We start from the raw sequence: 25,315 nt of genomic DNA, 5'->3' as shown, positions 1-25,315 counted from the left end.
TGTTCTTCAATGGCTCCATTTCGTAGGTGCATTGTTAGGCATCTTGACAGGGTTGTGGTAGTCATTCTGATGTAGGAGGCGTTTGCCAGGAGCTCGCAGTTTCCTTTATTACACTTGTAGAAGGAAAAACATATTTATAATGTGATGTGATTAGGCCAAGGGTGTGAAAGGTAAATTATGTTTATAGCCTGATATTATGAGGTGAAGGGTGTAGTAAGGTAAAGTATGTTTAGAACCTCTTGTATTCAAGTTAATAGTGTAAAGGGTAAAATATATTTACGACCTGTTGTTTTCAAGCCAAGGGTGTGGGAGGTAAAATCTGTTCATAATCTGATCTGAAAGCATTGTGGGAGAGTTATTATTTTTTGAAAACTTAGATTTGTAAATCTAAATAAATTTATGTATTTTTCAATCAAATTATTTTACATGTAGGTATTGAAACATTTTTCCTTCTTATGTTGTCATTAATGTGATTTTTGTTTCTTCAACTCACTGTGACATAGAAATTTAGTTATAGAAAATATTGCATATAGAAATTATTCTAATCATACAAGGTAAATGGCACTTTGTATATATTTTTGTTAAGTGTGAAATGCAGTTAACATGTAAAAACTGTTAAAATCTCTGAGTGTAATTTATTATATAAAAGTTGTATAAAAGTTTTATTGCTTTACATATATCCTTTTTTCTTTAAAGGAAAGACATGTTTAGCCAAATGGAAGTTTTAGGTCAGGTATGTTTAACTTGCCATTTTTGAATAAGGTGTTTCTTTATTGAATTTCACGCAAAGCTACTTGAGGGCTGTCTGCACAGAATAAGGTTGTAGGATGATGATGTACTGTGTTTTTTTTACATACACACATAAATGTTGAATCCAGCATTAGTTTTACATACTAAAATAATATTTTATATTACTCATAATATATTTTTTGTTGTTAAATAAGTGAAATATTAAAAAGAAAAGGGTGATTTTTATGAAATTAGGAACAAAATTTCAAGTGATAACCCAGTGATAGTCTAGAAATTTAGCACATATATATACATATACAAGGGGATAAACTTGTGCTTCATGTATGATGTATGTACTAAATTTATTTAACTACTGAAACATTTAGCAAATTTTTTAAATGGATATAAGTAGGATTGAATTCTTGACCTCCTACATAAGAAGTGTGTGCAGTGCCACAGCCCAAAGAAAGGTATATGTTTTAAGTAGATAAATCCTTTAAATAACACTGTTGTTGTATTATGTAATTGGACATGAATGAAAACAAAAAACTACCAAGCAGAATATGGAGTTGTTGTATTCAGATTTAAATTAAAGAAGTATAGAAATATGGAATGGCTATAAATGAAATATATCTATGTACACAACATTTTTGTAGAAACACCTTGTCTTCTGGATAACTGACATCTTTGACTAAGATCTTGAGATTTTTTCATGAACAAACTCTTGATATTATGAAGAAGTATGAAAATTAACTGCCTTTGCTTGTCGCTACTTCACTGATTTTTCTTTTTCTTTCCATATTAGTATCAACTCTTTTTACTCTCCCATAAAGTAGTAACTAAGAGTTTTGTCTAATACCACCAATAACAGAAATGATGTAATATTTTATTCCCATAGTGGGTAAACTCATCCTTCGAATACAAAGTGTATGTAAACTTTTGGCCTAATTGTCAGTTTTTAGGAGCCTGTATTGAGATGGTTGTAAAATATTTTGGAATCAAGAAGTGTGAAAAGAACTGTTGTAATGTGTTTTTTAAATCAATTTCTTATGTGTATATGTGTCTAAATTGCATTTGTATATCATCTGAAACCTGTAATTATTTTCATTCATGCAGTGTATTAGCTTTATGAATCAAGTTGTAAGAGTGACTATTAAGAGTAATTGCCATAGATTATATAGTGGGTAAACTCATGCTTCATGTACAAAGCGTATTTAAACTTTTGCACTCGTATAAACATAAAAGTATCAGTGTACAGTTAGCCAATAGGAATATTGGGTTTACTTGTGAGTTAGGATGCATACACACATTGTTTTACGTAGTTGGATCTTTTTAAATTAAATTTTTTTTGGATAGCAGAATATGCATATAGAATAGTAAAGCAGTTATGAGGTACTTGTACTTTAATATTTAAATTTGACACAATAGTGAAATGTACTTCTGAATTAATCTATATATTGAAACATTTGATAATGTAACTTATTCTAGTTTAACCTGGGATTTATTATTGCCAAACTTGGAGCAGACCTTTTCATCATTGACCAACATGCTACAGATGAAAAATATAATTTTGAAATGTTACAGAAAAACACTATTTTAGAAACCCAAAAATTGCTTCAGTAAGTAAAACTCATCCAATTTCATTATTTACTTTAATATGTTTAGTATGTATACAAAATGTGAGCCTTATGTACTTTGCCTGTGTTTATAGTTTGATTACTCTTGACACAGTTGAGTAATAACTAAAATTGTATAACTCAATGATATACAGTATATAATATTTTAAATATATTTTATGTTTTTTGTTTTAATTAGTTCTAGATAATTATTAAATTAGGGGGGAAATGAAAATGTCTATCATTGGTTCTTATAGATGTTTGTCTTAAGAAGTTTAAATACAGCAGTATTTTTCAGTTATGGATCCAAGCCAGAGAGAGGGTTTTGATACGATTTTATAAAGAAAGATTATTCGATGTTTGAATATTTCATTGTTTACAGTTCCAGTGTTTTTCTACCTATTGTTCACTTCTATATTACCATTCAATTTCTGTGGTTTGGGCCATACTGTTGTTATATGATGAAGCAATATCACATATGAGTAAAGGTGTATTATAAGAAAGATTTCAGTCAATGCTGTTACTATTTTTTTATTCCTATTTATTGTTGAGTATAAATATTAACAAAATTTATTCAGATGTTAACTGCTTTCACTTTTTTTAGTCCTCAAACACTTGAACTGACAGCCTCTAGTGAAGCTACACTTTTGGAGAATGTTGAAATCTTTCATAAAAATGGCTTTGAATTTTGCATCAATGAAGATGCTACAGTGGGCCAAAGAGTTAAACTTATTTCTGTTCCTGTCAGTCGAAACTGGACTTTTGGGAAATCTGGTAAACAGATTGTTTTATTGTAGATAAAAACTTGATCGCAAAATGCAGCATTCTCAGCAGATACATCTGTATGATGCCAGTTTATTATAATGCAAAATATGTTTATTAGGCATTATTTTGTTCAATACCTTTGATCAAAAATGTCAGTATAATTAAATAATATTTAATGTACTATGTATGCTCTTCTGGTATTTAATATTTTAAAAAATACCAGATATTTGTGGTTTGATCAGAGAAATGTATCTTTACATTTTTACAATTTGAAAATATACATCTAAATTATATATTTTTTCAAATTTTTTTATGGATAAATAATTTTAAAATACTTTATATATCTTCATATTTGACTTATTTCTTGGGATTAGACTATTTCAGTATCTATAAGCTAAGCTAAGAAAAACGTTTATTATAGTTTTTTTAAGCAGTTACTATGTGTAATGTTTTCTATATTAATGTATTTTCTCTTTCTATACTGTATTGACGGAATTAAAAATACCTAACAGTGAGAAAATGAGGAAATTTTAATCCACAATTTCTTGAGTGATTGTAACTCTTTGGCCTTTGTTATTTTTAAATTTAGATTAATTTTTAGGATTACAAACTTTGATTATTCAGTTGTTTATATGAAATTAAAACTGTTACAGACATCTGAATTAGGTTTAATTATTTCCACACGACAGTGACATGATATACAGAACTTTTTATTATTATTTCTTATTACAGATATTGATGAGTTGCTCTTCATGCTCAGTGACAGCCCTGTAAGTTGTCCCTTTCTTGAGTTGATATTGAAACTTAGTTCATTCCAGTGATTTTTCAGCTGTTTGAATTTGCAAAAATATCTCAGTACATATACAGTCAGGGTTGTATAAATGTTAACTGCAGTGTAATTGTTCTTGTTAAAGGTTATTATCATTATTTTTAAGATGGAAAAATTGGATTATTTTAAAATAATTATGATCACTTGAAGATTAATGTCATTTTCACTTGTTATTGGCTTCACATAGTGAAAGTTGAAATTCCTGCCAGGTGCGAGTTTTTATCTGATTACTTATCTATTTAAACTTTATCTTGAGGTGGGCCACCCGAGTTCCTATACCAGATTTCAATGAACTTGGTTAAGCCAGTTCCTCACAACAACTTAAAATGCTAAGACACCGTGCAGACAACTCTAATTCATATACAGGGTGGGGCAAAAGTGACGATACAGCTGTTTATTTTCAAACGTGTTTAATTTCTAACATCTTACTCTGAAACAAATAATAATTGAATTGGCTTCAGTTGTCTTCACGATATTTTCTTTAGTAGCAACTGTATAGTAACTTTTGCCTCACCCTGTATATAGATGAATGGATAGACATTGCTCCTACTATTTTAATGGCCACTTCAATGTTAGTATAACTTGTTTAAGGATTTATTTAATATACTGCTATTCAGATATATTATAACATCATATAAGATGCGAGATTACCAACTTCAATAATTTCTGCTAGGGATCATTAAACACAGTAACACTTAGTATGTAGGGATGGACTGAGAAAAAATGGCTGCTGCATTCAATTTGTTACTCTATGATGCGTACAAGTAACTGCTAAAGTTATAGCCTTATTTGAGAACCTAATTGCCATTACTTAATGTTTCACAGACTGTGAGTCGGCCAGTATCATTGAATAATATTGCTAAAGTGGAGAACTGGGAACGAATTAAAGAACCAAAGTGTTCATCTTTCTTTTCCCATGCTAGCCAAAAAGGTGTGAAGTTTTCGCAATGGCTTTAACAGACTTACGTTTGTAATTATTTAACTACGTTCTACATGTGCTTGGTATATAATCTTAATTTGTCAATCTATTATATTCAAATTAAAATGTTAAAGTTATCATCATTTCAGTAAATTCAAGCTAATTTCAGGGAGTTTTGTGTCGTCCCTCGAGGGTACGCCAGATGTTTGCTTCACGAGCTTGTCGAAAATCAGTCATGATTGGAACACCATTAACTATTTCAGATATGAAAAAAGTAAGTCTATTTTGGTTTTGAGTCGAATTATAAAAACAAACATATGAAAACAAATACTATAATAATTTTTACAGAAGATTCTCTAAGAAAAAGAATCTGGAATTAGTTTTAAACTTTCGTATGAACTAATTAATGTTTTAGAGGTAGCATGTGCTGTTAAAACATCAACAACTTATTGTAACTTGTAAAGTATTTTGACTTCATGAAAACTTAGTATGAAACTTGTAGCACATTTATTACTGTACTTTAATTGTTGTCTGATAGTGCATATATGTATCCAACACTGTTGCACACTTTGAAAGCAAAATATATATTTTGTTTTTCTAGCTTTTTGTTACTTTTAAATGTAAAATGGGGCTATTTTATGGCATAAGTTTGTATTCTCTAATGATCAGTCATTAGTTAAAGAAAATGAATGTCCAATCACTTTTACATGTCTACTGTGGAATACAGAGCAGCACATGGAATAGCAGTTTTACTTGTAGACAATGCTGTTTTGGGATTACTTTTTTGTCCATATGTATGCCTCATATAGAAGAGTTGTTAAAAAGTATTGATTAATTTTCATCTTTAGACTTCCATATTATATCAGCTTTCTAAGAGCCAAGTTAGTTTTACCCAGATGTGTTGATTTCTTTGTGAAATAACTCTTTAAATAACAAAATTCTTTGAGTTGTTCTTACTATACTCCACTAACACAGATTTTACTACCTAAATCTAGTCTGCACATGCATGATTATCATTTTCTGTTTGTTTATTATTAAGCCAACTTTTCCTGCTTCAGCATCAGTTCTTCTTGCTATTTCTTCTGTATTATTCCATGTTGTACTCTGTAGTGCGATGTCATTGGTAAAATCTTGATTGTGAATATAATTTCTATCTAATTATGCTATGTGGCTCTTATATTCCAGTCTATACTAAACAAAAGATTGAGGTTAGAGAATCACATTTTTGTTTTATAATCTCTGTTCCGGTTTGTGACCATTCACCTACATCAGAACCAGATTTTACGTGACGGTACGCCATTGCTGTGTGATATCTTACAAAGGAAGTTTAGTTTGTATGGAACTGTTAGAAACCTTTTTGAAGTTTATATGTAATTTAGCAGTAAGGGTTTTGCCCAACTGCACTAACATGGTCTACCTTCTCTGAAAACAACCTATCCTTCTCTCGTAGGCTGATCTACTGTTTTCTTCATCCTGTTTATAAGACAACTTTACTATCAGCACTCACTTTCTAGTTGTTCCATCAGAGGAATTAGATTACTGTCTTCTGAATCCATTGGGATTTGTATTCATCGAGACCTTTTTGGATATGCATATCTACATTACTTGTTCCTCTGGCCTTGATCATTTTCATGTGAATGTTGTTACTACTTGCTGCTTTACCATTTTTAGTCCCATAATAGCAAACTAATATTTAAGTAAAAATATGAAACTTTTTCAACAATACTAAAGTATAAAATAGTTAAAGAAATTTTTGTGGCATTGTTACAGATTTCAGTTTTTAACATCTGTTAAATCATTCAGAAAAATTTCCCATGGAATATAGTTTATATGATTAAAATTATAAAAACACATTTAATTTGTTAGTATAAAAAGTGTAAATCATACTCATGATTTATTTAGATTTCAGTTTTCAAATAATTTGATTGTGTCTTTTTATCTTGTTTCAGCTTGTTTCTCACATGAAAGACATTGAGCAGCCTTGGGTAAGTTGTAGCAGTTTTTGTAAATGAAAAGTACATTAAGTACCAATGTTATCTATCCAATAAACTGTATATAGATATCAGTTTATGCGTACTTGTACAAAAAAAAACCGTAAAAGATGTAATAGAGACACAAACCATGACTTAAACCAATTTTGTAAGGATAGTATTGTTGTTATTTTATTATGAATTATGGCTCCTAAAATTACAATATAGGGATGTAAGGTTTGTGCCAGTTATTAAACATAGAAAAAATCTTTAATCAACCAAAATTGTTCTTTTTTAAGGAACACATATTAGATCTCTGGTCCCAGTCAATATTCAGGAACCTTAAGTAGGCAGGTGATTGGCACAATGAATCTCTTTCAAATTAGAAAACAAATGTTTAAGTCTAGTCTTGTATACTTCAACTAGGAAAATGTGTTGCTGATCTTCAGCTGAGTTTTAGAAACACGGTTTGTCTAAAAACGTAAAAACTAATAGTATTTATTCAACAGCTTTGGTATAGCTCTTGCAACAATTTAGTTAATCAAATGTTGTTTTTATTTGGCAAGTAATGGGTGTATAGAGAGAAGAGTTATTTCCTTAAATTAGCTGCCATTAGGTGTTAATAACAAATATTAACAAGTTAGTAAAGTGTAGTATCTGCACATTAGTTAATTTATTTCAATAAAAGAAAGAAAAAATTAACAATGAAGTTTATTAAAGTTTGCATACTAATATATTAATCACTAAATATTTAGTGTACATAATAGTTGAATTTATTTTGAAAGGGTGCTGAAAAATGCTCAATTTTATAATGTGCTACTGCATACACTAAATACAAAAATAATTACTGATTGTTAAATCTAAATAGATATCTTTTTTCTAGATTATGTGACATGTGTATATACCATTACACAGAGATACTTTATAAATAGAAGTCTTCATTCTCAAGGAATAATTTGAGGAAATGTAATATCCATGTTATGTAGAAGTTCGTCAAATTTGTATTTTAAATAACAGCTGTCTCGTACACATATACATTAGCCAGTAAGTGTAACACATTAAAATGTATTGAGAATAAGTTTTGAAGATTCTGTTGTTAGTAAGGAATACATAATTCACTTCGGTGTTACTAAAGTTCAGTATTTATAAGTTTTATGGGCTAAGTATTATCTATTGTAAAGAAAATTAAAAATGTATAAAATGTTTTGTCTTGTTTGATAAATTCATTTTAATTAATACTACTAATAATGTGATCAAGATAAAATAATTGAATACTAAAGTGTATTAAACCATTAGTAAATATTATTTCTTCATCACTGTAGAATTGTCCTCATGGCCGACCTACCATGAGACACTTGTTCAACCTGAACATTCTGAAGAACATCTGAAGATTAAAGTATTGTTTTGGGAAAAAAAATGTATATAAAAATAAAAAGGATCTTTTAAATCACTTTTGCAAAATATTTTATAACTAATCTTTCTTGGTTATTTACAAGATTATATAGAACAGAATAATAATTCACCACTTAATATTCAGAGCATTAGACATTTTTTCTACTGCATGATACTGTGTATGTAATAACTTATGAGTCTTTTCTGTGTCTATTCCTCCTAACCATTCCTCATACAACTCGTGTATCTTAGTATTTTCCTCTGGTTTACTGTTCTTTAAAGATTTGTACAGCTTTTCAACCCGAGCAACTAGATCCTTCAGTGATTCTTCTCCTTCTGGCCGAATCTGAGCACCTCCATTGAGACATCCTGATAAAGGAAATGAATAAATTACAATAAACGTCATTTAATCTATAAAATTAATGTCCTTTCCTGCTAAGATATATGATATATTGAGTATATCCACTTCCAACAAACTACATCACTGAGTGCTATGATAAAACAAGATATTAGAATAGTAGGCAAAAGTGATTACATGGAAATATCTCTTAGAAGAAAGTAACAAAATAAGTTAAATGCTAATAATAAATCAATATATGTTATCAATATGAGGCAAATGCAGATTTACAGTTAATTAGTTGAGATGTTGCAAAGGAAATATCTGCTGAAGCTTTTTGTAAGACACTAATCATAGCAGAACCGTCTGGAAAATGGACTATAGGAAATAGTACAGCTTATAAAATGAGTCAGATCAACGTAGGCCAGACGGTTCTGCTATGATTAGTGTCTGGTGAAAAAGCTTCAGCAGATATTTCCTTTGCAACATCTCAACCAACAATTGGTCCAGTTATAAATGCTATTTCCAAGTTTTGAACAACTCGACTGTTAAGATCTACATATCTACATGTGCTGATGTTTCCGTTTATCAACGTTATATTTTAAGGTCTGTGCAAGAACTCAGCTAACAGATGTTTCCACATATAAAAGCTATCTTCAAGTTAATTAGTCTTGATGCTCAGTCCATAGAGTAGGATATTAGAACTTGAACAACAATTTAGCTGTGTTTTCCATAGAGCTGCTTTTTTTGATAAAAGTTTCTTGTAGTTTAAGTTGCACATTTTTAGAAAATAAATACTAGATAAGTTCTGAAATATGCCACAACTTTTGAATTAAAAACTACATTTCCAAGATGAGGATAAAAATAACTATAAAGCAAAATGTATTCACTATGTCAATGTACACCAAAAGTATTTATCTTGTTCAACAGTTTTTGATCTTTGCTTACATGATAATATTTCATTAGTTCCAGTGAATAAGTACCTAGAGAAGTAATCACAGTCACTTAGCATTGTAGTTCTAAATATACAATACTAAACTCTTCTTCTGTGAGCTTCAATTTTTGTTTATCAGCCAATAAGAAATTCCAGTCATTCTAGAAAATATTATAAAATCCAAAGAGCAATAAGCATTTTTATCAAACAATTTAGCTGCAAGTTCCTGTTACAAAAGGGGGGTGGTTCTTTAATCAAAATAGTAAAAACCTGATATTGTTATAAAATTTATTTTTCAGTAAAACTACTTCAAACTTGTGTTATGTTCCTGGTTTAGAGGAATAATAACACAGGTAAATTACCTCCAGATAACAAGAGGTTTAAAAATTTAGTTGAATGAAATGTTAATGTGAGAACAAACAAAATTAAAGTAAAATGGAATGAAAACTATTATTATTATTATATGACAATACAAAGTCAGTGTATAAGATAAACAGTTGTTCAGGTCTTGTCCCTTTCAAAGCATAAGCTATTCTTCTTGATAAGTCAAAACTGTTCTCATTCTCTATGCAGCTGCTTAAAATGCAGAATTCTCTCTTCTCCATGTGACAGTTATAAAACAATCCTCCATATATTAGGGTACAATGCAACTTTTACCTGAACCAATAAAAAACTTCCATGATCAGATAATGGTACAGAAAGTAACAACTTCGGCTTGATTTAGCATTTTTGCAGATATGAAATATATACTAAGGGTGAGTGAGACATGTATTATCTCAATTATTATTCTACTTATTTTTATATGTACGACCGTTATGCTTTCTGACCAAGAACCTGCTGCATAAGCATGCGTAGTTAGAATGTTTCCCCAAGAAAAACTGCACATGCGCATTATTCACTCCACGACAAACAGTCTGTCTGCGGCGGAGTGCTGCAAAGCTCAGTGATCAAGTTGCTACAACTGCTGTATGAAACAAGAAGTAACAACAAAAGGGGAATGTTAATATACTTTACTAAACATTTCGTACAACAGAATATTAAAAACTTATCAAAGTTTTTAAAAAAGGTTTGACGTTAGGTCATAGAATAACATTATAAGTTTATTTATCGATAGTATTAAGTACAGTAAAGTTTAGTCCTAACTAAACTAAAGTAAAAAAAGTACACAGGTTAGTGTTAATTTATCTCTTTATCGAACTTAGGCCTAACAAGTTTTATGAAGTACAGCCTATATACAAGTGGATTACAATTCATTTGTATTGTGCTAGAAATGTTATATTTAAAGAAGTAGTGTTAAAGACACTAATTTGTCCAGAACTGTTTTGTGGGTCTCTGCTAGTTTCATACTATATTTGTAAGTGTTACTATGTTGCAGACATAAAAATCTTAAAGAATTTTGCATGTCAAGTACTCAAAGCTAATTAAATCTTTACATACAACTGGGTGAAAGTGTGCACGACCTGACCTTTACAGTGTTAAATTCAATATTTAATTAACGATCTTTATTATTAATTAATGTTTGTACATTAGGCATGTAACTGTAGTTTTTATATTATCTAAGTTTTACTTTCTTCATTTTACTGCTTAACATGTCTTAGCTCTGATTTCTATAACTTCTAAAATGTGCTGCAGTTTTCAATCACTTTGAAACACAAACTATGTGTAATTACATAAACCTTCTACATTATTGATTTATTTGAAATATAAATAAATTTGTCAAACTCACAAGAGAAGCCCCCCCTCTGACTTTAGGGATTGTTTGCTAATGAGCACATTTTCCTCAATGTAAATCTTGCAATTCTGCAGTTTTTCCATTGTAACTCATCAGTTGAAGAGAATTGCTTGACTTGTGTTTATTAGAATTGATTCTCTGAACAGTAAAATAATTGTTTAAACCTATTTTTAGCTTATGAAAAAAGCTGGATAACTTTTAGTAGTTAGTTTTGGGACATTCTACCTAAGTGACTGATGTGTGTGTGTGTGTGTGTGTGTGTGTGTATATATACGTATATTTAGTGCTCTAAAATGCATATATGAAAGCTAAATGAGTTTTTTGACACTCAACAAGGCTTAGGGAAGAGTGTCCTGGATTTTCCTCTTGTGCAATCAACTCATGTTTGCAGCGAGTACTACAAATCCTTGTTTTATGTTGTTTTTTTTAACAAAAATATTTAAAATGTAAAAATGACAAATTTCTTAGTTTAGCCTAACAATACTTCAAACAGGAATCTCTAGAGCTTCACTAGTTTAAGCATGATCTGAAACATGACACTCAGATCAGTGATGTTTAAGTTAGTGCTCCTGCTGTGATTTATTGCTTTTGATGCAAGGATTAATACTCCAGCGGTAAAACAAATGTGAAAAAGTTAACAGTTGAAACCTTCTGATCAATACTTAAGTCAGAGCAGAGGAAAAAAACGTATAATTCATTTTATTTCATTTCACACTACATTTAGGAAAGAGAAAATAAAGGTTTTTACCAAAAATAATTTTGATAGTCATTGAGTAAGTTTTAAAGTTATGCTAATGAAATATGAAAACTTTAAGATGGAAATATTTTTCTTCTTAGCATGAAAATCATCTTTCACTCAGTAATGGTTTCAGAAGTTTACAGACAAATCTTTAGTAGAAATACTTTATTAAAAATGTTGCTGTTGTTTTTAAAGATATACATAAATTCAGAGTTAAAGTACATGTAATTTCACAGTTCCAAGGTGATCAAATTGATCAACTTTGTTCTTATAAGGTTAAAGGAAATGTTTATCAAGTAACATACAGAGATGATACTGTAAAATGACATCACACCTAAAACTTGTGTACAAAGAAGTAGAAAATTGATAAATTACTTCAGGAGAATTTCTAATTTACTTAATTTTCAAACTCTTACACTACCTGATGGACAAGCCATAATTTCCACAAAATGGTAAGAGCACTTGTTTCTTTTTATTTTTTGTACCAAGTTCTGAATATTTCTGAAACCGTTGGCAACTGCGAACTTCAGAACAATAGCTCCATCCTTCTCTAATGTTAATTCCTTGAAGTCTTGATTTCTAAAGATTAAAATAATTAAATAATACCAGTAAGTTTCAGAATCAACTTCATATAAATAAGCATAGACACATTTGTTTCTTATTAAAGAGTATTTTAGGACAATACTTGTAAAAACTTTCAATACAAACCTACTGTAAACAACAAGCTTATTTGTATCCTTTTATAGATGGTTTCTCGTGTCAGTTGTTTTCTAAGGAAATAACCAACGATTATACTTTGAAATTATGTTGTTATAAGTTTGGCCAAAAGTGTTGCTGTAATGTTGATCTCTACAGTAAAAATACTGGTAACTTTATGAATGGTGTAAAAAAATAACCAAATAAATATCAGACTATATAAGGAGAATTAGAAAGTCAGAGCTCTGTCAGGAGTCATAACAGGCAATTGATAAGTTATTCTTCTAAAAATAGCATTTATTTACATTTTTTAGGCTCACTAAACTAAAACATAGGAGTTCTTGTACATAAGTAATAGGTTTAGTGAAGCTGTGGTTAATGAGATAACCTGTTCCAATTGTAATATATGTTGAATTGTTGCACTCTAATCATTTTTATACCTCTAATCAATCATCAAATTCTTTGAGTCATCTATTAATAAAGAAAATCCAGCTTAAAGTCCAGTACATAACATTATGTCGAAACTTATCATAAACATCTTATATGCTTTTTAAGCAACAGTGCAAAAGGTTTCAGAAAAAAAAATAATAAGTGGCTAGCTAAACTACATACATATATAGTTGCATAGTGAGAAAATAATATATCTTTATGTTAAAGAACAAATGTGTTTGTGTGTATATATATATATATATATATATATCAACATGTATGTAAAGCAATACAAACAATATATAACTGAAAGAGGTACCAATGTGAATTATCAAAGACAAAGAAAGTAAAAAAAGTATAAAAGTGAGAACAGACAAATGTGGGGAAGTTCTTTACAAACTAACAATTCCATTGTGATAACCTATTTCTGCGTGGTTCTAGGAGCAAGCTAATTACATGATTTAACACAACATGTTATAAATAATGCACTTCTTTCAAAACTTTACTTAGAACTTCTACCATTATAAAGATTTTGTTTCATATTACAGAGATAGTTGTACACGTCTGGGTTTCAACATGGTTCAAACTTACAAAGCATTCAGCAAATGCTTATCACTATGCAAAAACTGTTGGCAGTTTCAATTTTGATACATTTTTTAACTTGTGTACTTTCATTGTGCAAACTGACAATATAGTTCTCGTGCCTCAAGAGAGGACTGTATCATTAACTTTTTTTTTCACCAATGTTAATGTAATTTCGTATTAAATAGTGTATACATAACTCCTTACTGAAAATTATCAATTTTTAGAATAACTTAACTTCAACTATAATACTAGATTAAATGTTTGCAGGTTATTATTGAATATTTAGTCATCTTTATTCTTAAAGAAAGATTGACCAACTGAAAGAAACATAGATTTAATTTCTTATTTGTAAAGGACACATTTCTAACATCTTTGGTATTTTCAGGACATTGATAATCTTCTTTGTCCTTTGTTGTTAGCCACTAGGTACTTGTTGTTGAATTGCTTTATACATGGAACATGCTGTTCAGATCTTGCATTTAGTAGATCTACAGGAATACTGATAATACATTGTACTCATCACATGCTGTTCATCAAATTTAAATTGCTTAATAATTTTTCTATTTTTGCAGAAAACCAATAATTTTACATTAACATGTTTAGAACACCTGCATTATACAATGCTGTAAACTGCTTTTCAGCCAGTTTTTAATACATTCAAAGTAATGGTTATTGATAAACACCACTTTACTGTATTGACATATTTAAATGAAACAACAAAGAGTAAAGCTACTGAATGGACAATGTAAAATACTTTACATTAGAAGTATTTGAAGTAAGATTGACATAGCAATGAAAGCTTACTTTTCATTATCTGATTACTAACCCTCACACACAGAACAATAAAATTAGGAGCTTGTAATGTGAAGCTCTAGCTCACATTTAACATTCATTTTTATATTAACCTAACTGATATTGATATCCATTTCACTATTGCCCCCAACATAGAGAATACGGTACTTATTAGGCAATGTTTCATTGTAGTAGGTGTATCTGATAAATACAATCAGTACATCAGTAAAAATGTACATTTTGGTACTACACTACCAAACGTCATATACAAAAATATCTAAAATGAGGAACTTGTGTTGATGCTTCAGCTCAAAATGTTTCAGATTTTCATTCCTAAACTTACCTAAGAGTTTTAAATGTCAGATCTGTAGAGTATTCTCCAAATAGCTCGGCAGCTGCGTAAGTAAAGACATGTTCACAATACCCACCAGAACCAGAGCCAAAGTGATTGGTTGGATTACCATCATCTAAACTGGAATAACTGTAAAAAGGTTCTTGAAGTAATTTACAAAAACATACATATCAAAAGGTGACTGTGAGGTTTCCATGAAACATAAGTAACATCCAATAAAATGTATTTTTACATTAATCTTGATGATAGGCAAGAATTATTTCTGTTTTATTACATAAACCTAAAACAATACACAAGAAACTTGCATGAAGAATGAAACCAACTAAATATGAAGGCAATATGACTTACAGCGTATCTAGTTCAACAGGTTCAATGTCTGCTAGAGAAATGCCAGAAGCTTCTAACATTGACTCTACTTCAACTGTAAACAAAGGGAAAATATTACACTTGTCAGTTAAACAGAGCATTGATAAGTAAGATTAAATATTTTTAACAAAAAATAAAATTTAAAATGGAAAGAAATCCATTTTGGGGATGAAAAAAAATTCAAATGGAGAACAAAAGTAAAGGTAAAAATATAATCATATGAAATAGAAATACAAGAACAACATTACACGGTTCTGAAATTCTAATTTGTTTATGCATCTAAGTAGTAAGTTTGTTAATAAAATATTACATAACTAGCTGGAATACTTGTCCCCTGGATGGTATTTGTGTAAGTTCATGATTAATGAAAGGTTATCTTTGGATATGAAGATCTGCTTCCTTTATATACAATTGTAAAAAATGCCCATAAAAACTGCAAAACAAAAAATGTGAAAATGCAAATTTGCATGCATCTCCACATGAACTCAACAAACCTTCAAGTAAAATTTAGTGAAGATCCATCAACAGGGGGCAAAGTAGTAGTAAAAATGCCCATGCAAAACTGAAAATCTGTATATATCTTCTCATAGACCCAATGAACCTCCATACCAGAGTTGGTGAAGATCCATCCACAGGAGGTGAGGTAGTGGTAAAAAATGCAAAACTGAAAATTTGTAATTATATCCCCATGGACCCAATGAACCTCCATACCAAATTTTGTTAAGATCCATCAACAGGGGGTGAAGTAGTGGTAAAACATGTCCATGTAAAATTGAAAATCTGTATGTACCTCTACACAGACCTAATGAATGTATATCAATTTTGGTGAAGATCCAATCACACCTGTGAAATAGTTACATGGACAGACAATACTATTATATTTATAAAGATTTTGACAGAAGCCTGTTTTTGTTCTAATAAATAACTTATTTAAGAGCTCATAGTTGTTATTTTTTATAAATTTAGAAAGTTAAAAGAATAAAAAGTGGAAGATACTGCATTGAAAAAATACACTACCAACAGAGCACTCTTTTAATGAAAGTAACAGAAAATGCAAGACAAAAATGTATTTAAAGCCAAAACTCTTTAGATCTGTCAAAATCAAGACATACTACTTACTTGAAGTAATAACACAATCTACATCTCTTGTGGAGTACAGATCATTGTAAAAATCTTGTCGTGAAGCTTCCAGTTTCTTATCGTAGCAGGGCATGATGGTAACATGGTAGACCTAATACATAAACTATGATGTAAAACAACTTCTGAAAAAACTGAACTTCCAAGGCTTGTAAATATTAAAATGTCATGCAGCTTCTGAAAATGAATTAAGAAAGTGGTTGTGTATGGCTGAAAATTTTTAATATTATAATTATCTATTATTACTGTCAAATTCATTTCTATTTATTACTTCTTTAAGGTAATCACTTACTAGAGTGTCTCTTGCAAGTCCTGCTCTTGTTAGATTACATTTTAATAGAAGCACCAAGCAAGAAGTTAGAGTAAAAAAATACATTGCACTAGACCATCAAGTTTTAACTACTTTATTTACTATTACAGTAGTCTGCCATAATATTTGTCAATTATTAGCTAGTAAATTATTTTAGTTAAAAGAAATCCTCAACAGTGTAGATACTTTGAGGTAATTGGTATCTGAAAAATATGACATTTATTAAATGGACTTCAAAACACAAACAAGTTTTTACTTTACCTCTTCAATCTCCTAAATCACAGGATAATAATACCTTTTGTCTATTGGAGATTAATTCTCACTGAAGAACACTATTTCATTAATGCTACATGGCTGCTGTTACTGAACATGTTGTGTGGTAATTCTCTATCTTAACTAAAATTTATACTGTGTTTTCTTACAATTTGAACTGACCAGTTATTATTTCTGAAGTTGATGGATAGATTCACAGTATTAACATGTCAGCTGGTAGTCATAATAGGTAGTAGCGATTAATGTCATCTTAACTGTGAGTGTAAACATGTCCATATAAAAACAGTTATAGGTTATACATTAACACATTACGATAATGATATGTGGCTATATACAAAGTGTTAACACATTACTATCATGTTACTGTGACAGTATACAAAGTATTACCATCATGGTATTGTTACAGTATACAAAGTGTTAACACATTACCATCATGGTATTGTTATTGTATACAAAGTGTTAACACATTACCATCATGCTACTGTTACTGTATACAAAGTGTTAACACATTACCATCATGCTACTGTTACTGTATACAAAGTGTTAACACATTACCATCATGCTACTGTTACTGTATACAAAGTGTTAACACATTACTGTCATGTTACTGTGACAGTATACAATGTATTACCATCATGCTACTGTTACTGTATACAAAGTGTTAACACATTACCATCATGCTACTGTTACTGTATACAAAGTGTTAACACATTACCATCATGCTACTGTTACTGTATACAAAGTGTTAACACATTACCATCATGCTACTGTTACTGTATACAAAGTGTTAACACGTTACCATCATGCTACTGTTACTGTATACAAAATGTTAACAAATTACCATCATGCTACTGTTACTGTATACAAAGTGTTAACAAATTACCATTATGCTGCTGTTACTGTATACAAAGTGTTAACAAATTACCATCATGCTGCTGTTACTGTATACAAAGTGTTAACAAATTACCATCATGCTGCTGTTACTGTATACAAATTAGTACCACATTACCATTACAATACTGTTACTTGTAACTAAGCTCCACAACAGTACTGTAAAGATGTGTCTAAATCAATGTTAAACATAGTAACTGGTTGACAAATACAGAAACACTGCATTAATTTATACTTTGTTACACATTAACAACAACAAATAACTGTTACCTAATGGTATGAGAGTGCAGTAAGTCTATACTTACACTGATACTAATAACTTAGTTTCACACATTCCAGTATTTAAAGCTCCCCACTCCAGTTTGATTGAAAAATATTTTGCATAGTGATATCCATGTTCAGTGGCTGATTAAGGAACTATAGTAATAAACTTAGGTAATATAATTAAGAGTGAAACTTGACAAATTTGTATCACATGACACCTTACGCAGCACTAGCCCATGTTTAATATCTAGTACACTTTAGCAATGATAATTGTCTTGCAGCTAAATAGCCATAATAGTAAAATTTATTTTTACATCTACAATAACTGTACCTTACTATACCACTATATGAAATGTTACACTTAAAGTAGCCACTGAAAGCTTATACGCTATGCCCATATTAACAATTTATAATTTCATCATAAAACTGATGCTGACACTTGGGTACACACCTGGTTTGATAATTTTCCCAGCAATGGACCAAGATGATATTTCACAAGAGAGCCCATTACTTGCTGTGGGGACTTAACAGTGCTTATGTAGGGTAGAATATAATCCCCATGTGTCTTTTCTGCATAACAAATCCAGCCTAAAACATACAAATAAACTAATATTTTTCTTTCTTAATACTGAACTACATGTATAAATAGCTTGGACAATGTTTGGAAATTAAGATGAATGAGCAAATGTTAATTATAAAATGGTAATTGAAACCACGGTCAGATTTATTCTTTTGTTGCATTTTAGTTCAGATGTATATCCATACACTGAAAATAATAAAGATCACTCATACAAAGTCACAAGAAAATCTTTGACAAATACAACAAGCAACTTTGTTATTAAACGAAAAGGTACACATAAAACATGTTTTAAAAATATAATTTCATAATAAACTTATCCGATGTTGATAAATTTTTAATTAGTGCATGCACTTATTCTGCAATAGTGCTAATCACAAACATTAAAATACTATAAGCATACTAATGATTACACATTGACTAAGGCAAACTAGCCAAAATATTTTGCAAAGAAAGCTTCTTTCCTTGCAGAGTAAAAAATATATTTTTAAATACATAAAGCAGGGAATATACATATGTAAACAGTATGATGTATATAACCATATAAAACTTTCCACAACACTAACCATGATTCAGGGAACAAACAAACTTTTAATAGAACTAATTAAAAACAAAGACATTTATATTAAGCAGGACAGAAAAAATGTGAATATTATTTTAAATTATGTTGTTAAACCTTTCAAATCACTCCAATTACCCCAGCAGTCATAGGAAATTAAAAGTTTAGATTAGCTAACATATTTTCTGTCCTATCTTTATGGAAACAAGTCAAAAGGACATCACCACAATTTAAAATGTGAACTATTCTACTTCACAATGACTTGGGTAATGAACATCAATTTACTATATTTGCACACAATAAACTAAGACAAGTAAATGAGACATCATACTATGACAATGATAATAGATGTTTCATACTTCAGGTTTCTCTAGAAACATCTAGTTATATCTGACAAAAATCACAGAAACATTCATGAACATCATAGAAGAGATTTTAATGAGACACAGAAATGCCTACAGTGGTCATCTAAAACAACCTAGAAACTATTAACATAAATATTTTGCTGAATAATTTTAATTATCCTCACTTGGATATAATGGAGGTTTTCATGAGATATTAAAAAGAAGTCAACTTAACACCTCAACTGATAATTCTTGAGTGAATGTTGTTCTACAAGACGTGAGCAGAAAATACTTGGATAAAAGATAGTACAGGATAAATTAAGATGTCTATGTGAAAAGCAAATGAAGTTTTTATTCAGTTTGTTTGTAATTAAGCACAAAGCTACACAATGGACTATCTGAGACGTGCCCACCACAGGTATCGAAATCCAGTTTTTAAAGTTGCAAGTCCACAAACATACCACTGAGGGGCAGTTTTTATTCAGACATGTTAATTTATCCTTTATTACCTTTTATTTGAGTTTACTCAACTGATAAGCTTAGAGTTAAATGCACCAGAAATTTTTCATGAGAATAAACAGTTCAACCTTTCCATCATAAGATGACATATTTGGGCATGTTTACTGCAAGCATTTAATTTAGTCACCTGGTGGATTAATTTTAGGTTTAGTAACAAACTCTATTATTGTACTAATGCATAAAAGTTGAGAGCTTTAGTATATATGTAATATTAGTAACACACCAAAAATATTTCCTATGACTACTGGAATCAAAATATCTTAAATATTTTTAAATCAAAATTCATAAGTATTTGTATTGTCCTGACACTTACTAGAAAATTCTGAGATACAAAAACAGAAAATTCTAAATATATTTAATTACAATGTATATGAAATGCCACTGTAATGACTGTGTATTTAATTCAAAACGTTTTTTCAGAAAAACAGTTTTTATACACAACTAACACTTCTGTAGGCTTTTCCTTTATAATCTCAGGGTTTTTAACTTTAAAATAGTAGTATAAAATATATTTTAAATAGTGTAAAACAATGTATTAAAATAAATAATTGTAGACAAATAACTAATTATATTTATATTATCCTGTTTTTGTTCAAAACTATTTTTTTCCCTTTTATATTAGCATATGTGTGCACTCTAATTCAACATTACAATATTCAAAACAATTACATACTCCTCAGTTTAACAAACAATTATTTAATACCTGGACATGCTGAAGTTAGAAGAGGGATTGATCCAGGTTGAATATCTTTAGCTCTATACCTACGAACAAATTCCCGTTGACTCTCAATTAAACTGAAGTTACGTGAGAATGTGGTATCAAACACGTAATGGACTCCTGTAAATAAGATAGTAATACAAAATGTATTAAATAAACAGAAATATGTTTATTACATTTCAAAATTCATTATGTAGTAAGACTATGACTCCAAACTTTTTTTTGCATCAGTTAAATCAAAGATATTTTTCTTATAAACAGAAATACAGTTCCTTTAAATTCTGAATTATGTTTCAAACTATGAAATGCACATATATATATATAATGAATGAAACATTAGTATTATATAGAGACACCAACTCAAATGATGTAAAATAGAAGTACTAGCCTAACAAAATTGGAATCTGAGCAGAAAAAAAAAGAATGATTCAATTTCTGCAGTCACTTTCCACTATGAGTAACACCAAAATACACAGATTAAAGTTTACAAAATGAATGGTTTTCACTTCTTTTGGATAACGTAATTCACAACTAGTCAGAATCAGTTGCAAATTTCTGCAACACCCTAGCTTATATTGGAAGTTCCATTTGTTGTGGTAGTTTGTTTTTTGCTATTTTTACCTTTAGTTTTACTTTGTAGGTATAATTTAGCTATCAAACTTACCTAACATTTGTTTTTTGTGGGTTTTTTTTCTATGTTTTCCTGATTTTTGAGGTATTTTGGTGTTACAGTTCTTTCCTAATATTCCACCATAAAGCAAGCTCTCCTTTTAATTCCTGAAAGCAATGCACCACAAATATACAGTGCCAGTAACATAATATTTGTGACTGATTCACAGATAGATGGCAGAAATTAAAGTGACTACATGGTAGAACCATCACTTGGATGTGTCAGTGGTAAAGCTAAATGAGAGAGCTGATAAATTTGCAAAAGAAACCCTTACATTATATCCAGCACAACTGTATTGACAGGATATTAACCTCCTTTTGTAAGGCAAAAATATCCATCACAGAAGGTGTTCGATGAAAATCAGAAGAAATGAGACTATTGGAAAACAAAATACCATATGGTGCAGCTACGAAAAGCAAAAGATGGGGAATCAACAGGACAGTTTACAGAAAGTAAGCCACTGGAAGCATCAATAAAGGAACTCTCTAAAAGAAATTATAATGTCATTCTATAGGTCATTGGTTTGGCCACATTTGGAGTACTGTGTTCAGTCTTGGGCTCCTTACCTAAGAAAGGACACTGAATTGTTGATAAGGATGGAAAGGTTAAAATCTCTGAATATAACTTGAAAAAAGAAGAGTTCAGAGGAGGGCTACAATGATGATATATGGAATGGAAAGGTTGTCATACAAAGATATGTTAAAATCTGTCAACTTATTTTCTCTGGAAAAGATTTATTGTGGATCTGATTGAAATGTTTCAGATTGTTAAGAGAATTCACACTGTTGATGCCTCATCGTTTTTTAACTTAAAGATGAGAATGGTAAGACTAGGGGACACCAGTATAAATTTTGGCAAGGTAGGAATCATCTTCAGCTAAGACTATTTTTCTAACAGTGTAGTTGCCCTTTGAAACAAGTTGTTTCAGATGAAGTAGATGCAGTTAATTTAAATGAGTTTATGGAAAAGCTTCATAAATATTTGAATAATAAGGGCTGACTTTGAGTTTTTAGTGTTTAGTTTGATTTAGTGGACGTAGTATAGAATAATTTAATTTGAGTTTATAAGTGACACAGCACTTCATTATATCCTATCATCAAGAAGAGGAAGACAATTAAGCAAAAAAAGAAACCCAATGAAGTATGAGAAAATATGGGTACAAAGAATTACCATATCTATCTCAAATTCAACCTATCATTATGGAAAACAAGACACAGCGATTCTTATGCCACTTCAATACTTCTAATTGTATGTGAAGAAATATAGTGCTGACATCTATTGGAATAATTACAATTAATTAGTAGAGAAAAAGTACTGTCTATGATCTCATTATCACTACAAGATAACACAAGTATGACACAATGTGCTGGTTAAGTTAAACAGTGTCTCGAGAAGAATCATAAGAAGAAGTATATATACGCTAACTTATCCACATAACAAATACACAGATGTTTCCTCATTAATCATTCTATTTCAAAATGGCACAGTTTTCTAGATAACTGATGATCCTGCAACTTCACGTGAAAGGTAGTGCCTGCATTTATACCAGAAGACCTTTTTAGTAACTTTTATTTGTACTAGTTAGATGAATCAGTTAGTGCTTCTGATCAATTAGCTAATTACTACAAGAATATTATTCCTCCATAACATAAAGATATGTTACTGATAAAGTAGCTAATTATTGTAGGTATGTTATTCCTCCATAACATAAAGACATGTTACTGATAAAGTAGCTAATTATTGTAGGAATATTATTCCTCCATAACATAAGCACATGTTATTGATAAAGTAACTAATTATTGTACGAATGTTATTCGTCAAAAGCAGAAATTCATTGTTCTGTTTAATAGTGGAGGCACAACTGTCTTAATATCAATTATTAAAATAAGACTATTCAGCAAATTATGAAGTTTAAAAAGATTCTATTACGTTTAAAAATCTAAACAAAACACGTACATAAACAGTATTAAAATACAATAAAATTAATAACGTTTTGTTATTAATTCTTACCAAAGAATCTGATTTGTAAACAACTAAAATGAAATGATAATAATTCACTTGTTTAATCTGATTCACACCTTAACAGTTGTTGTTCATAAAATTTGATGATATATTTATAGTGCCAGGACTTCTACTATGTCTGTTATATCTCAACTGGCTGATGAGCCCTGGTATTGGGCAAAAAGCATTTTTGGCACAGGATGTAACAGTTGTAAAGTGGTTGACATAACAACATTTGCCTTCACTCATGGGTTCTTAGAAATATATGTATACAAGTAAATACAGATATCACCTAATGGCATAAGGCAATTTCAGAAAATTCTAGGCTTGTGAATGTTTACCACAACCAACAAGGTAACTTTGCCATTGCCCACCATAAACTCACAACAATGAATCAAAAGTTGTAATGAAAAAAAAACACTACACTATTACATGAACTAGAATGCTTTTTGACTCTAATCAACAACAAAAAGAAAAGAGCATGCATATCTCTTGGAAACAAAATGCTAATAACAATTCATAAAAAGCACCCACCTATACTCTTGAAAAACCCTGTTAATTTCTTTGCTGCTTCTGGAGTAGTAAGTTTGTATTTAGCAGCTAAAGAAGCTCTGGCTTGAGGTGATATGGATACAACTACAATTTTTTGTTTTTCTTCTTCATTCATCTGAATGCAGAAAAAAAAACTAGTAAAAAAGAAGTACATGATAAAAATGTTCTTTTTCCCAAACAAATTCTATATTTGTGACAATTAACTGTTAAATTCAAAGTGATTTATATGCTGAGACTTACAAAGTTAAACAAGCTATCATTTCAGTTTAAATTATGCATTCACTAATTAGAAATACATGGACATTTAACATTTAAAACTAATGTTCATAAGAGTATCTACAATGTACATATACACACACACACACACACACACAGATTAAAATTGGGGTTAAGCAGATATCTTCTGGACAGGGGATGCTTAGGAAGGGAATACCATAGTACATTGAACAACAAAGTCCAATAATGAAAATAAAAATCTAGCTTTTAAAGTTCTCTCTCTCTAATTCACTGTAAGCTTAAAGAATGAGCAAGTGACAGAAGGCCAAACAGCCTTTTGAAAGCATCTCTTCACCCATTAAAACAAAGAATCTAAACTTATTACAGTAAATATATGTCCCTTAACATTCAAATAACAATCAAATTGTTTTCTATTAATGTTTTGCAACATCACAATATATACACTTCACCAAATAAAATATTTCTCAAGTTTATGACTGACAGAGAACCTAGGAATAACGCGTGTCAAGTGTCCTAACCACCAGGCCATGCCAGGACTTTTCTCTTTACATTCAGTGATAATGAATGGACTTATGTTGGTTCTTTCTTTGATGATATAACATCATTTCTTTAAATGCTCTTTAATGTATCTCAGAATTCTACATTCTACAACTGACAAATCCTTGGCCATTCATTTTTTTTAGCATCAACAATAAATCAGTGTTTGTATGGTAGTGTTGCGTCAGCAAGTCACATGACTATTGTGACGCCACGTTTCTAGAACTATCCTGTACCTTGGCGAATGCTCTAGTATTTACTAGATATAGGGTAGTCTGGTATATAAAAGAGGGTGACAACGTGACGGGATAAGGTAATGTGTGTGTAGATAGTGAGTAATTGAACTGCAGTCAGAAGTGTTGTAGACGTTCGTTGATATAGCGTTTGTTTTAGCGCAATTGTTGAAAATAAGTGTATCGTAAAGTTGTATTCGGAAAGAATAAACCAGTTTTATTAAGTAAGGACTTGTGTCGCTAAAGTTTCGTCGGAATGAAGTTACGGAAAGTTAATTAACAAACGGAGACGTAACAAATTGGTGTCAGAA

General features: G+C 30.2%; 2 protein-coding genes across 7 annotated transcripts in view; one reads left to right on the top strand and one right to left on the bottom strand.

Annotated features, from left to right (window-relative positions):
• Positions 1–8,278, top strand: part of LOC106467341 (mismatch repair endonuclease PMS2-like) — a 71,669-nt gene extending 63,391 nt beyond the window's left edge. The window contains exons 17-23 of the mRNA XM_022395500.1: positions 697–733; positions 2,218–2,348; positions 2,950–3,119; positions 3,843–3,880; positions 5,028–5,132; positions 6,808–6,843; positions 8,151–8,278. Of these exons, the coding sequence (XP_022251208.1) occupies positions 697–733; positions 2,218–2,348; positions 2,950–3,119; positions 3,843–3,880; positions 5,028–5,132; positions 6,808–6,843; positions 8,151–8,216 (583 nt within the window). The 3' untranslated portion in view covers positions 8,217–8,278. The remainder of the gene's footprint in view (positions 1–696; positions 734–2,217; positions 2,349–2,949; positions 3,120–3,842; positions 3,881–5,027; positions 5,133–6,807; positions 6,844–8,150) is intronic.
• Positions 8,267–25,315, bottom strand: part of LOC106467338 (cytosolic Fe-S cluster assembly factor narfl-like) — a 40,936-nt gene continuing 23,887 nt past the window's right edge. For 5 of the 6 annotated variants that reach the window (XM_022395499.1, XM_013927683.2, XM_013927684.2 and 2 more), the window contains exons 4-11: positions 23,980–24,112; positions 20,760–20,894; positions 18,509–18,645; positions 16,302–16,413; positions 15,165–15,237; positions 14,808–14,945; positions 12,384–12,541; positions 8,267–8,589 (exon numbers count right to left, since the gene is read on the bottom strand). In XM_022395499.1, coding sequence (XP_022251207.1) covers positions 8,348–8,589; positions 12,384–12,541; positions 14,808–14,945; positions 15,165–15,237; positions 16,302–16,413; positions 18,509–18,645; positions 20,760–20,894; positions 23,980–24,112 — 1,128 coding nt within the window. In that variant the 3' untranslated portion in view covers positions 8,267–8,347. The remainder of the gene's footprint in view (positions 8,590–12,383; positions 12,542–14,807; positions 14,946–15,164; positions 15,238–16,301; positions 16,414–18,508; positions 18,646–20,759; positions 20,895–23,979; positions 24,113–25,315) is intronic. The other variant, XM_022395496.1, reaches the window with a different exon arrangement.

Source organism: Limulus polyphemus, unplaced genomic scaffold, assembly GCF_000517525.1.
Source record: "Limulus polyphemus unplaced genomic scaffold, Limulus_polyphemus-2.1.2 Scaffold2576, whole genome shotgun sequence".
NCBI lineage: Eukaryota > Metazoa > Arthropoda > Merostomata > Xiphosura > Limulidae > Limulus > Limulus polyphemus.
This window is presented reverse-complemented; position numbering and strand designations above follow the sequence as displayed.